The following is a 15,628-nucleotide window of genomic DNA, read 5'->3' as shown; positions in this document are numbered from 1 at the left end:
AGTCCTAATTGCGAAAGCAAACAAATCCTAACAATTAAAATTACAAATTTCTAACAGTGTTGAGAAGTCACCATTTGTGATTGGACACACATACTCATTATTTACTAATAATCATCATAAATACTTAAGCTACTAACAAATCCCCCCTTAAAAAAAAAAAAAAATAGGAGCGGTTACCCTATTTTTTATCAAAAAAAACTTTCTCGGAAAAACAAAATTACTATCTACAGCTTTGCCGAAGGACCATTCCTACATGAGCCCTTCCCAAAAATGAGTAGAAATTCAAAAAAAAACAAATGGTAGCACAAAATGACACCTCACCTCTCCCAAAAAAATTCTTATATTGGATGGAAGCAGATAGCAGAAGATGCCGTACTCTGAGCCACGCAACAGTTTACTACGCTGCTACGTGTTGCATATTGCGACTGTGCGACTGGAGGACAGAAAAAAAATGTTCGTGTTTACGTTGACTGGTGGCAGACATGTGAATGGAGTTCGAACAACTGATGCGAAGTCGAATTAATCGTCTACCTTAGGACGTTTGAACATTTTAAATAAAGTGTAATACATTTTGTGAAACGAATTAAACATTTTCAGTATGTTCCGGGAAACGGGACGCCAAACACTTTATGGGAGGCCCCAGGTGCCCAGCCGGTAAGCCGGCTGCGAAACCACGGGCGTAAGGGTGACGCAACTGAACCTGAACCATTGCTTCGCGGCTCAGCAGCTGCTACTCCAAGCAGCCACTGAGTCGTTGTCGGACATCGCCGTCATATCGGATCCCTACCGCATCCCTCCCGGAAACGGTAACTGGGTTGCGGATAAGTCCAGTTTGGCGGCCATATGTACGACGAGCAAGTTCCCGATTCAGGAGGTTGTCTCAACCTCAGAAGAAGGGTACGTAGTTGCTAAGGTGAACGGAGTGTTCTACTGCAGTTGCTATGCTCCGCCACGTTGGGCTACCGAAAGGTTCACCCAGATGGTCGACCTCCTATCCATGGAGCTAACGGGCCTAACGCCGTTGGTGGTGGCGGGCGACTTCAACGCTTGGGCTGTTGAGTGGGGAAGTCGCTTCACGAACCAGAGGGGCCAGATCCTGTTGGGGGCTTTTGCAAAGCTCAACCTAGATCTGGCCAACGTTGGGAACAAAAGTACATTTAGCAGAAATGGTGCGGAGTCGATCATCGACGTGACGTTCTCCAGCCCAGGACTGATCAAGAACTGGAGGGTAGGCGATGGCTACACTAATAGCGACCACCAGGCGGTCTGTTATAGTGTAGACAACAACGAGAGGCGGCAAGCGACGGGTAGAGCCAACACTCCGACCGTTCGCGGGTGGAAGACATCGCACTTTGATGCCGAGGTATTCGAAGAGGCAACGATAAGGGAGGGCGAGGGGGGCAGTTGGCTCCGCCCGACTGCTGACCAACTAGTTGCTATGCTATCGCGGGCGTGCGACGCCACCATGCCTAGGACTCGCCAACCTAGGAATGGAAAGCCACCGGTTTACTGGTGGACGGACGCGATAGCCGACCTTCGCAGTGCGTGCCTCCGTGCAAGACGGAGGATGCAGCGTGCGCGAAACGAAGAAGAGAGGACAGAGCGCCGCGCAGCATTCAGTTCGGCAAGATCGATGCTAAAGAGTGCGATAAAGGCCAGCAAGAGGGCCTGCTTCGATAGGCTATATGCGAGTGCCAATACAAATCCGTGGGGTGACGCCTACAGGATCGTAATGGCCAAGACTAAAGGCGCGCTGGCGCCTGCAGAGCGATCACTAGCGATGCTGGAGCGTATCATCGAGGGACTCTTTCCCCGCCACGAGCCAAGTCCTTGGCCTCCGGCGGTCGAGTCTCACGTCCGACGTTCCAGTATCTCAGACATATACCAGAGATGGTCGGCCAACCTGCCGAGCATCCAATCCGTGAGCGACGACAGCCGTGTCGAGGCAGGGGAGGAGGCAAGGGTTACGAATGAGGAACTCATCGTGATCGCCAAATCCCTAAAGGTGAGCAAGGCACCGGGACCGGATGGTATCCCTAACCTGGCGATCGGGCTGGCGATAAAAACGGCCCCCGGGCTGTTCAGGGCAGTCATGCAGAGGTGCCTGGATGACTGTCTCTTTCCGGACAGGTGGAAGCGGCAGAGACTGGTCTTATTGCCGAAGGCTGGGAAACCGCCAGGGGACCCATCGGCATATAGGCCTATCTGCCTGCTGGACACCGCGGGCAAGGTGCTTGAGAGGATCATCCTCAACAGACTGGTGAGGTACACGGAGGGTGTACACGGTCTGGCAAGTAACCAGTTAGGCTTCCGGAAGGGCAGGTCCACGCAGGACGCAATCTCTTCCGTCATCAAGACGGCGGAGGTAGCAATCCAGCGCAAGAGAAGGGGAATACGCTACTGCGCAATCGTCACGCTCGACGTGAAGAATGCGTTCAATAGTGCCAGTTGGGACTCCATAGCGCTCGCGCTCAGGAGCATCCATGTACCGGTGTCGCTGTACAAGATTCTGGAAAATTATTTCCAGAATCGAGTACTTGTTTACGACACGGAGGAGGGTCAGAAGTGCGTCCCAATTACCGCAGGAGTTCCGCAAGGTTCTATCCTGGGCCCGGTGTTGTGGAATGTCATGTATGACGGAGTGTTTAAACTCAAGTTCCCTGTAGGGGTTGTGATCGTCGGCTTTGCAGACGACATAACGCTGGAGGTTTACGGCGAGTCTATCGAGGAGGTCGAGTTGACGGTCGCGCACTGTATACGCAAGGTCGAGGACTGGATACGTTCCAGGAAACTGGAGCTCGCGCATCATAAGACGGAGGTCACGGTTGTGAACAACCGTAAATCGGAGCAACAGGCGGTGGTCAGAGTCGGAGACTGCACCATCACCTCGAAGCGATCCCTGAAGCTCTTGAGGGTTAAGGTGGACGACAAGCTCACGTTCGGGAGTCACGTCGACTATGCCTGTAAGAGGGCCTAATCGGCTATTGCAGCACTATCTCGTATGATGTCCAATAGCTCAGCGGTTTATGGCAGCAAGCGAAGACTTCTTGCCAGCGTGGTTTCGTCCATACTTAGGTATGGTGGGCCAGTGTGGTCCAGAGCGCTAGGTACTAACAGTTACCGTGGTAAACTGGAAAGTACCTACAGGCTCATGTGCCTGAGAGTTGCGAGTGCGTATCATACGGTGTCATACGATGCAATCTGTGTCTTGTCCGGCATGATGCCTATCAGCATCGCCATCAAGGAGGACAGAGAGTGTTTCGACCAACGTGACACAAGGGGCATACGAGGTACCAGAAGGTCATTCTCGATGCTCCGCTGGCAGCGGGAATGGTCCAACTTCACAAAGGGCAGATGGACGCACCGACTGATACCGGAGATATCCGGCTGGGTCGGGAGACGACATGGTGAAGTGAACTTCCACCTGACACAAATCCTGTCAGGCCATGGTTGTTTCAGGCAATATCTGCACAGGTTCGGACACGCGGTGTCCCCATGTGTCTCGAGTGCGTGGAGGAGGAGGAGACTGCTGAGCATGTCTTCTTCGTATGCCCCCGTTTCGTAAGAGCGAGGAGCAACATGATGGCTGTGAGCGGGCCTTGCACTACTCCGGACAATCTAGTCCGGAGGATGTGCGACGACCCGGACATCTGGAACGCGGTCTGTGCGGCCGCCTCTCAGATTGTTCTGGAGCTGCAACGTGTGTGGCGGGTCAACCACCAACACGCCAGTGGTAGCTAATTACCAGTCTCCAGGTAGTTAGCTAGGAGGTTATAAGAGTAAAGAGGGTGCATCAGCACAAAAGCCACTCCCCGACGTAATACTTAACCGTCGTTCCGGGAAGACCAGGGCTGGAGACTGGAGGGGTTTTAGTGGGTCGGGACAGGGATCAGTAGGTGCCTGGGCGAGTGTAACTACCCCAGCATCTCTCCCCTAGTCTCATCTCCACACCCTGAGTTCTCTTCTCAGGTGTCTGTTTGCAGATTTCCCCGCCACCTTTAAAAAAAAAAAATACAACCATCATCAGTGCTTATGTGGACTGTTGAAGAGCATAACTGAATAACCCCTTTTTTTATATGCGTGTAGGTAGAAGTAGGTAGACGGAAAATTCCTAAATAGAAGTTAGGTAGTCATATGTTGTGGTTGTTTTTTGGATCTAGGGTTTTTAGGTAGGATTTTGAAAAGACACGAAAAATAATTACCTACGTCTTTATTGAGCAGTGTGGATGGATGGTGTTTGTAGATTTCTAAACTTTCAGATACGTCCAATTTCTATAAAATATTAACGGGACGAAGCAGGTGAATGTTATCCGAAGTTTGTGGATGTCCCTCATTAAAGACATGTTCAGCCACTTTTGATTTGAAAAGGTGTGGTGGATCATTTTTGGAAACTTTGCGTGCTTTGGCGACTTCTGCCATATGCTCTTTAAAACGGATTCCCAGGTTTCTTTTGGTTTGCTCAATATAAACCTTGTTGCAGTGGCAACAAGCAACTTTGTAAACCCCTGCTATATTTAATCCATCAATTGAGTCCTTAGTGGAGCCCAATATTGTTTTGAGTTGGGTATTCCTACTAGTGTAGACGATATCCATGCCAAACCTTTTGAATTTTGAGTGAAGTTGACGTGTGAAGGCCCCATCATATTCCACAGCTATTCTTTTCAGGTCTTCTGTAATTGGGGTGAGTGTTGTAAAAGATTCTCTAAATTGATTTCGCTTCTTTTGGTTTATAATGGCCTGAATGGTGTCCTCATTTACCCTTGCAACTTCGAAAATGTATTCCAATTCCTTTTGCCTGGCTATTTTACTGAGGGGTAGGGTTTCCATCCGATGTATCATGTGGTGGAAGGATGCCATTTTATGCTGGAAGGAATGACTAGAAGTGGTGGGTATTACCCGTTTTGTGTTCGTTGGCTTCCTAAAAATCTCAATTTCTAAGTCCTTAGACTTTCTAACAACAACAACGTCTAGAAAGGGAAGACTATTGTTTTGTTCCTTTTCGATCGTAAATTTTATATCTCTGTGAATATTATTAAGAGATGTGAAAAACGCTTCAAGTTCCGTCTCTTTCAAAATACAAAAAATATCATCCACATATCTCCACCACCGGATTGGTAAGAGGTTATTGGTTTCTAATTTGTTTTCTATGTTTGCCATGAATAGCTCACATAAGAAGAGAGAAAGAGGATTCCCCATTGGAGCTCCTTTTGTTTGTTTGTAGAATTTACCTCGGAAAGTGAAATAATTTTCTTTCATACAAAGGCGGGTTAGTTTCATGAGACTCACGACTTTTTTTTCCAAGTGCCAATCCTCAAGAAGATTCAAGGTTTCATTCACTGGAACACTCGGAAACAAAGCCGTCACGTCAAGCGAGACCATTATCTCATCCGCCTCAATGTTACCCGAAGATTTCAAATTTTCAACGAAAGCTCCCGTACTCTTAACCGATCGACTTGGGAATTTACTAGGCAAAGCTTGAAACTCTTTTACTAACCACTTCGCTATTTTTTCTGTTGGAGCCCCTACAACTGAAATAATTTCCCTCATTTCGTTTTCTGGTTTATGGATTTTTGGTAGGCATTTTATTCTTGGAAGAACTGGATTTGAAACTCGAAGATGTTGTAATGTATCGCCCAAAGTGGGTTTGCAGTCCTTAATTGTGTTCTCAACTCGTTTAACTATCTCAGTAAGTGGATAAGTTCGTAGTTTAAAATATGGACCGTTATCAATTTGTTGTGTCATCTGTTCATCATAGTCAGTTTTGTCCATGATGACAGTTTTATTACCATTGTCTGCTTTTAGGTAGAAAACTTGTTTGTCGCGCAACTCTTTCATGACCTTTGTATCAGATAAACTGTTATGGCGTGGAATCGTTTTGGCACCATTTGAAAAAAAAATTGGCGTTTCAATGTCAATGATCGATTGTTCAATGTTCAGTTTCGCGGGGACTGAGTAATTGAGACCCATATTCAAAAGATTCTGTTGTTATTGTAAAAAATCGTACGAAGACTTATTGACCACAAAGTCGTCAATAAGGTGTACTTTGGCCGCATTTTAACCCTTGTTACCCTGTCGAAGTAATTGATTTAACTTTTTTATCCTCAATTTACGTTTACGTTCACCCTCACATTTTTCCGCTACTTTTACTTTTGTCAAAAAATGTTGAAATTCGAAAGGAAAAACTTTAGCTAGTTTCAAATGAAGTGAATAACATTCCAACGTTATAGAGCTAAGTTTACTATAAAGGAACTTGATGCTACTTTTTAAACATTCTCTTTCCATGCGTTTTACGATGGTGGGAGATAAAGGACTCTTCACCTTTACCCTATGACTAGTAGGGGTCACATGGTGCTTTAGGCAATTTTTAAGAAAGGAAATTGATTTGTGTATACCCGCAATGCTCTTCTTTAACTTTAAAAACCTCGATGGCCCGTTTGGCTTGAATGCCATTGTCAAATAAGTTTCTTTTTGAGCGTCTTAGTAGAATGGAATTGATTATTAAGAATAGGTTATGTTTTATTCGATATTTTTTACTCTAAATCGCTATAGTTGTTTTGACCCAAATTTTTGTGTTTGACTTTTAGTGTGACAGTATAAAGTATAAATTCGTAACTTTCAAACCATTTTCCGGTAAAATTTTTAAAAATTTGTAATTGTTATTTTACAAACAGTTTGATATTTTTCTTTGAGAGGTCCATTAATTTGATGCCAAAAATTCAATATCGAATAAACTGGCCATGAATGCATAACAGTCCTATGTGAATTTTCATCACTTTTGGAATAAATTTTGAGATAGATTGCTAAAATGATCAAAAATATAAATTTAGGTCAGTCCCATGTTACAAATAAATGAAAAACAGGTTCAGAGCTGTAAATAATTAGTAGAGCATTATAGTAACTTTCATTAAAAGACCAATTAAAGTGTACTGATTGAAACTACAAAAACCTTTTTGCATATAAAGGTATTCTGCCATATATATTTTCCCCGGATGAATGTAGGAAGGAAAAAAATGCAGTGGTCTACCTCCGTCTACTGCGTTTTACTCAGTTGTACGTTTTTGGTAGTGTGAATTTTATGCTTTTATAGGCAGTAAACAGCTCAAAAGTGACAAATGTTTAAAGATTTAAAATTGAAAAAAAAAAATTTGGCAATTTTTCGATAGAAAGTATCACTCTAAGAATCAAACAAAAAAAACGGGTCTATACGGGTCCGAAGAAAACCAACTATAGCGATAATAACTGTTATCGGTGGAAAAAAAATTCAATCAGTCTTTTTTGCATTGAATTGCTGGCTATATTCCTGGTTATGTACATCAAACTATTGCAACGAGTGAGCAGCAAATCATCAATCGATTCATAATGCTGTATTATTTGCTGTCGGGTGTTACAAGGCATAATTTTTATGGTTCTTCATGTTAACCCCTCTAGTGTCCAAGCCCGCCTCTAGACGGGCTTCAGTGAAATCATTATAAATCTATGCTAAATATTTAAGAAAAGTTCATAAAGATTTATACTGATTTTTCAAAGCCCGTCGAAAGGCAGGCTTGGGCACTGGAGGGTTAAATCGTTCAATTTCGATCCATTCTATGGGGTGTAACAAAATTATTTACAAGCGAAGTCTTCTTGTACGCGGATTTCAAAAATTAGGCAGAATTTGCTTGCTTGTTTAACTCGAAATTCGGAATTCATACCTTTCAACAACTTGACTGTACAACCGAAGCTATGAAACAGTCTCGTATTTTGCAAATGTTGGCGGCTGGCGTCTTCCTGCTGACCCGTAATTTGTGTTTAGCATTCTCAGCTATATTTTTGATACAACTGTGTGTATTAGGGTGGGGTAAAGTGATCGATTTTCCAGAACTAAGTTTTTTTGGTTCTTTTCAGGGCCCCAATCAACCCTAAACTTACCGGAAGTCTATTGGTTTTGTCTCCTTTTGGCGCATTGCATTTTAAATTTGTATGAAAATTTATCTGGGCAAACCTACTTTTTTGCATTTACATTTCTAGAGAGCTCAATAATACTCGAATAATGCACTACATTATGTTAAAGTATAGTATTTTAGATGCCTAACAACTTTGCAGAAGACACTGAAGAGCTAGGATGTCCCCAAGAAGAGCTATAACTCTTCAAAGTTGAGTATGTCGATTTAAATGCAGAAAATCTTGTTTTCTGCCAACATTACCAATGTACCGGCGCCAGTGGGATTCCCATCAGAAATAACCTGTCGTAACGAGTTTATACACTCAGCTGAATCAAACAAACAAATCCAGGTCAATATTCTAGGCGAAGGTAGAATCTACAACGTGTGTCAGAGGTAATTTCTGATGGAAATCTGACTAACGCCGGTACACCGGACAGTGTTGGCAGAAAAAATGATTTGCAACATAAATTTCGACATACTCAACTTTGAACAGCTCTAGTATTTTTTTTGGGACACCCTAGCTCTTTAGTGTCTTCGGCCAAGTTGTTAGGCATCAAAAAACCTACCATTTGATGTCATGAAACCTATGGTTTTAGCCATTTTGAGATCTTTAGAATGGAAAATGCAAAAAAAAAAATTTTACATACAAATCTCCTTATAAATTTGAAATGCAATGCGCCAAGCGGAGACAAAACCAATCGACTTCCGATAAATTCAGGATTGTTTGGGGTCTCAAATAGAACAAAAAAACTTGGTTCTGCCTTTCCGCTATCAAGTTTCGTTTTTTCCATATAACGATTCCCCACCCTAGTGTGTATTGAAGTGCCGTAATCTCCTGACAGATTTGTGTTTTTCGCGATTAAACGATAGAACACACCAAATTGGACATAGAGGCGCCGTTAGTTGATCAAAAGTGTAAAAAATAGCGACAGTAATTCACGAAAACGAAATGACGTTACCGCCATTTCTACTCCATGTAACGTAAATCCAACACAACTATGTTTGCAATGCGTTTATTACATTCAACGACTCCAGAATTAATCAAGCAGATGGGACTCAATTCGGCATGTAGAATTTTTTGGGAGCAGGGTTTCGTACAAATGAAACACATATTTGGAACAAATTTTCCGAAGACCAGCTTAAAATGATCGAAATGATGCACATGAGCTAAGAATCGACCCCAGAGACTATTTTGAATTCTTAGATGGAAACTTCTGGTTTCTGGAATAATAGACCAAAATGGCTAAATACCAGAATGATACCCAGAGGCCAGAAATCCGTCCGCATGCCTTTCTGAAACTCAAGATGACGACTTCTGCTTTCTGGAAAAAATCCCAGAAATATCACTCAATACGAATATTTCGGTAATCGGGATAATGCAGAAAAGCCTTCAATTGACCCGAGAGAAGACCGTGTTAATCCACCGTGTTGACCAAGGATTCAGCTTAGCGGTGATGGAATCGAGGTAGTTGATAAGTGCGTGCACCTAGGCTAACTGGTGATTACCGAGAACGACATTAGCAGAAAAAATCGTCAAGGTCCTACACCGGGAAATCGTGCCTTTTTTGACTCCGGAGGACGCTCTGCTCGAATAAAATTCGCCGCGGCACGAAGTTGACCATCTACAAAACATTGCCCGATCGAACGATTATAACAAGCGGGTAACACAAATACATCTAAACTTGATAGAAATAACAAAGTTTGTAATATTCTTGATATGAGAGAATGATAAAAAGTACAGAATTATATCAAATTCTGTTATCATACACTTGGATGTTCAAAAGTGTATCTTTTGAAGCATATTTATAACAAAGATTGTTATTCAATCAAGATTGTTGATCAATTAACAAAATATTGTACATTCTAACTAATTCTAATATTTTTCTGCCAGAAACCTTACAAAACTGGTTACAATTAGTGATAATTAGTAAGTAATTTTGATATTTTAACTATTAACGAGACCAAGTTTAGAACACAAGTTGATAAAAAGTTTCGTAACAAAATATCAAGGTTTGTTATAATTCTGATATTTTTGACTAATTGAGTGATCACACTGCAGCTTGCTAAGGCCACGAAGCTTGATCCATGTTCGTGGACAACTGGAGCGCACTTGTGATTGTTGTATGGAAGAAGTGCAGATGGAAGATGGCAGAGACCACGAATGCTATTAGGTCTATTCCAAACTAAATTCATTTCCGAGAACGTATTCTCGAATCGCGGCCATTTGACTGATTATGAAAAAAAAAATTGAGCCACTTGTCACATACTACGATGGATGTACGTCAATCGGTTGTAGAAACAGTGAAAGAAAAATTGCTGTTTCTACAACAAAATGACGTTGGTAACATAACTTAAGTTATTAAACCTTTTTTCGCAAATCCTACGTTCGGCAAAGTTTTGTAATTATATTAAAGCATTATGTACAGATCAGATAATTGAAATTCGTCCTACTTATAATACAAACGTTTTTGCAAAAAGCTTCGTACTAAAAGTTTTGCGAGATTACGGCAGTGAAGGGGTAATCTAAAATTGGATATCATTCATAAAAGTTTGGATTCTCTGGATGATAATCCTCAGCGGCTCTGAATTCTTCGTGTTTGCAACATCCCGAGTCACTTTGACTTGCCGATAAAAGAAACACTGATTCCGGATTCCGGATTCACACACTTGAAATTTACTGCCGAGCTATCACTACCGATATTTCGGATATTAATTTTCGGATATTTATTTTGTTCCCACACTTTTTTTCCCAATTTCAACCATGTTCAAACAAGCTTTAAAGATTAAAAAAAAGTGCCAATAAATAGGTAAGAGATTTCGAAACACATTTTTTAAATTAGGTATCTCGAAGACTACCATTTTCTGATTTCTATCATGTTTTTTTAATAAAAATAATCTTCTGCCCCCGACGTCTTTTAGATGGGATAAAAAGATTTCAAGTCTTATAAAAAAATCTGTTTCTTAAACACAAACATTTGAAAAGTGAATGTTGACGAAAAAATTTTGTTAATAAAAACTGAAACCTTGAATGGTTAGAAAAATTTGATTTGAACAACAACAGTCTCGACATAAATGATGTTTTTCCATAAAAAAATGCTTTATAGAAAAGAATAATGTGTTGAATAAAAGTAAGTTATTTAAAATTATGTTGAAACTGCACAACATTTTTGGTATCGAAATGTGTTCGGTGTATAGCAGTGCGTCAGTAGGTGGAACTTGGACTAGCATGTATGCTTTCCCAGAAACGTCGGTAGCATTAGGCGCAATTTATTGTCGTGAACTCCATACATTATTCAAGCTTGTCAGTATACAGACCAGAGATGGAGAGAGAGAAAGTCCGGTTCGGCAAAACAAGTATCAATCATTACACTTACTGCTAACCGTCACTCAAAGCCGTCGTAAAAACGTAACTTTCTGCTGATTGCTTCCGTTCGACGGATGCTGTGGCAGATCAGCGAAAACAAAACGATATTTATTATGAACAAGTGAAATGGTCGTTCATAAAAAAAATGTATTGCTGAACTTTATTCCGAACTTTAAACAAAAATATGGCCTGATGGCCGAAGCCTTTCTAACATTTATCAACAAGAACGTCTTAATGACGCAATTAAGCTCTGAAAACAGGTTAAAACAATGATTATGTTAATTCAGCTCTCAAAGTATTTGTATGGATTGAGGATAGGTACTGATTTATGATATTTCCCGTACCAGAAACAGCGACAAAAATAGATATAATTATGTTTACTCAACAAAACGGCATAATAGTCATAACTTTTTTAACTAAGGTGCCACTTTTTCTTCACAATCACTGACATTGAAATTCCTTTATTAGTTCACTGCTAAAAGTCCAAACGATTCAAATCTTGCAAGAACACCAAGCAAACGTAAATGGCCCGTGAGGCGAAAAGTGGGTGTTACTCGATAAAGCGATGGCATTCTCATAATGGTGGCGTGTGTTTTTCCCGTTGCCGATTCAATATAAAACGAGGCACTCTAAGCCACACGACGCCGCAGAGGAAATTTATTCGAATCGATGTTCTATCGTAATATTTCAATTCGATTAAATTTCATGGAAGCATAACGGAGTGACGTGTGATTACCGCTTTTGTTCTAAATGTTGCTGCTCGAAAAGAAAATTTACCCATTTAACGTTCTCTCTCTCATTCTCGCTTGCTTACCGTTTTAATCCACTGATTCCAGCAGAACTGAAATTCGTCTCGGTCGATATAACCGTCCTCATTCTTGTCGAAAACGGCGAACATCTCCTCCAGCCGATCGGAGGGCACGACGTAGATGTGGCCTTTGTCATTCCGAAACAGCGCACGGCAGATCAGCGTAAACTCGGCCAACGACAGACGATCGTCGCTGAAACGACAGAGAACATTGGAAAATCGAATTAGCCCTTGTTTTTTAATCGCTCAATCTGCATCGAAAATTATGTTCAAACATCGTTCAAACAACAATAGAACCGCAGTACGAACGCAAGCTGCGGCGGAGTTTGGCCATTCAATCTGGCTGGTGGGTGCTCCAAACCCACGAATCGTACCCAATAGTAGCAGAGGGAGGCATAAATATCATCATGTTATGACTCTATTAGAGACTATTGTCGTCAGTAGAACGAGATTTTAAAAAGCGAGCTTGACTTTTCCTTGGCGCCCATATCTCATGCAGCGGTACAGAACGATTTGGCAATTTATTTGCTAATGAAGATTAAAGTTTCACAAAATTTAGATTTTGAATGTAGTTTCTATTAAGGTTGTCGCCCGAATTCGAATAACTTTTTTCGAAACTGACAGAAAAATTGAACAGCGCTCATCAAACTTCAGGTATCGAAGCTTAAGTACTGCATAAATAAATATGAGTCACGAACTTTGACTCGTTGCAACATTCAGCTCCCACAAAATATATCCATCGTCTCAAAACTAAAAACTGCATCAAAATCAAACCCCACCCGATTATAGCTTAGTTATCCAAGTTCAAACTATCGTATGAATTTCTGTTTTCTTACGAAATTGCATGTTTGGCAGAAATTTAAAATTATCCCCATCTACACCTCGAGGCTTTGCCTGCGATGCTTTTGCTTTAGTTGCCTGTCGTACTTTCGGTTCTTCTGCTTCGTGATGCCCTATCTGCCTTCGAAGGACTGCACAAATCAGCGATGGAGGCGGGTTCAGTAGTTGTTTATGCAAACTTCCTGCCCACCGGAATAAGTCCCTTCCATTGCCACCGGTAATGAACATCGAATTAAAATTGCTTCTCCTGCTACTGTTTGAAGAAATTGATTGCCTTTCATCCATCCATCCATCTACTCAGTCGAGGAAAGTGGAATGAGACGAAGCACCGAGTTATAGTGGGTGAGTGGAACCAGGAGGAGTTGATCTATTACAGTCGATTAGAACGACATGCTTCGGGTCGAGGCTCTATCGACGTCAAGGCCAGAGTTCAATGAAGGCCGGTGAAAGTTTTCGAAGATGTTAGAAAGCTATTCCTCCTGGCACATATCCGCAAGCTTGTCAATATTGAGCATTATTCTTTAGTGAAAAGTGATATTTATGAGTTTACAATGATTGCATCAGTTTTCCCTATCAATCTTAGGTAGTAAATTTTAATCTTGACATAACCTCTCGTTACCCGATATTCCATAATATAGGTTACAATAATAACAAAATCGGTGTATTTCAAACCGCAGTGGATTATTTTTGTATATCATAGATTGCACACAAAATAAAATAGAAATCTGGAGTTCATAGCAAATGAAATAACATCTAAAATTTCAAGTTTTATATTATTGTATCATTCCCATGAGATTCTCCATGCCGAATCAAGAACGATTAGCTAATTTATCAAAGCACACTATCTGTGAAAATAGTATAAGCCGAAAATGTCATCAACGAACCAAAAACTGTCGACCATGTCCTATCTATAGCACTCTCTAACGTGCTCTTCATCGCATTACAGACGATTTTTCCGCATGAATCGTCTGAATTATACCTTACGAAGTTCGCGAAGTTGCCCCTTCTGGATTGTTAAATGTCGAAACTTGCTAATTGACAGCCCATTGCGCACCGCTTCCAAGTACCGGGCACAAAACTTTTTGTTTCCGTCGAATCACTTCTTTTGTGGAACTTACAGTTCACCAAGAGTAGTGAACCAAACCGCCAATAAATGGCAATTCATTCGCTTCGGAAAACTTTTTGCACCGCCAACACAAGTAGCCGAACCGACCGAGGCTGTGGTTGTGGTCTGTTCCGTTCTGCCTGAAGTGTAATTGAGAAGCGATTAAAATTACCACTAGAAACTCACTATAAGTAGTAAAGCATGTCGAAATAGAATCCGCTTGCAGGAAGAGACATCAAAACTATAGTATCACATAAAAATGGTCATTATTTTTAAGAGACTTTAAGTTGATACGTTTTTCATGGGAGTTAATAAAAAAATCATTTTATATGCATACTTTGTTCCCTTCCGGTAGCAATGTTCCGAAGTGACAATGAACCGCCATGGTTGACAACTACATACACATAAAACTCACTTTTGCGAACGACAACACACTTCACCCCTATCCTCTTTTTCGCAAATGGGAAACCCACTTCCGCAATAGTTTCCCGTTGTGCCCGAGGCCGAACAAATCGACTCTGGATGAAGGGTCGGTGTGGAGTTATCGGCAACAATTTCCGATTTTCGTCGTCGCGGCTTTGCTCTCGTGTTTTTACAAACTTCACACATACATACAGCACTGCCACCGGGCAGCGGTAGGCTGGGCACAAGTTTTCCGAATTCGCGGCTCCTAATGGCAGCGCCTGGGAAATCCTACAACAATGTGTATGTCATGACACAATAAACATAAAGCGACAAAATATTGCAATACAATGCGGCTGCCTATCGCTTCGGACTCAGACTGAGAACCCAGAGCAGAGCACGATGCGGTTTTACCGCTAAATAAGAGGACTTAAAAAATTCATTCCCCCCGGGGAATTACTTATGCGGTGACGGGTTCGGTGGTATTTAGTTTTATTTTGGAGCTTCTTTTTTTGTCTGCACTACGCGCGACGGAACAATAGGCCTGCTGTAAAATTATTCTGCCTAGAAGTGCGACATTCCGCAGAAAATATGGGATCCGCATAAGTGGTTGTGTGGTTTAGAAGGTAGGTTTGTATAAGTGCGCAACCGATAATTATTGGAATTACATGTATTGTCTGATTCGTAAAATCATCAACATGCAGACGCAAAGTGTGGCAGTATCACATGAATATTTGGAAATAGGGCAGTAAAAACTTGTTTTTAAGAAGGATAAAAATATTTCAGACTAAAAGCGATCATGAGCGCTTTAACAAACCTGATCCTTTCCTTATTCACAATTTCAATATTGTTTCAAGTTATGACGAAAATAAATTGTACTTTCAAATTCTTTCAATTAAATTTTTGCAATGAATTTACTAAAATTTTAAATACAGTTGCGTGCGATATTCCTGTATAGCAAATATTAACATATGTCTGTGATAAACTGATATTGAAATGAGTTGTCGATTTTCTTTGCTCCGAGGAAAGGGTCAATGAAATTATTTATCGTGTAAACGTGTCGAGATTAACATTATTTTGAACTAAAAAGGTCTGCAAAAAAGGTTAAAACAGCATACACTCCTAAAAACACAGGAATGGTTTATGGAATGTTTCAGATTTGAGAAAAAAACTATCTCCACTATCTC

The 15,628-nt window shown here is 41.3% G+C and overlaps 1 protein-coding gene across 1 annotated transcript in view; it reads right to left on the bottom strand.

The window, feature by feature from the left end:
- The window catches only part of LOC129730023 (uncharacterized), a 68,631-nt gene that overhangs the window by 23,584 nt on the left and 29,419 nt on the right, over window positions 1–15,628 (bottom strand). Inside the window, exon 3 of the mRNA XM_055688981.1 lies at window positions 12,101–12,287. Within this exon, the coding sequence (XP_055544956.1) occupies window positions 12,101–12,287 (187 nt within the window). The remainder of the gene's footprint in view (window positions 1–12,100; window positions 12,288–15,628) is intronic.

This window comes from Wyeomyia smithii, chromosome 3, assembly GCF_029784165.1.
Source record: "Wyeomyia smithii strain HCP4-BCI-WySm-NY-G18 chromosome 3, ASM2978416v1, whole genome shotgun sequence".
Taxonomy (NCBI): Eukaryota; Metazoa; Arthropoda; class Insecta; order Diptera; family Culicidae; genus Wyeomyia; species Wyeomyia smithii.
Note: the sequence above shows the minus strand (reverse complement) of the source record. Positions and strands in the feature narration are given on the sequence as shown.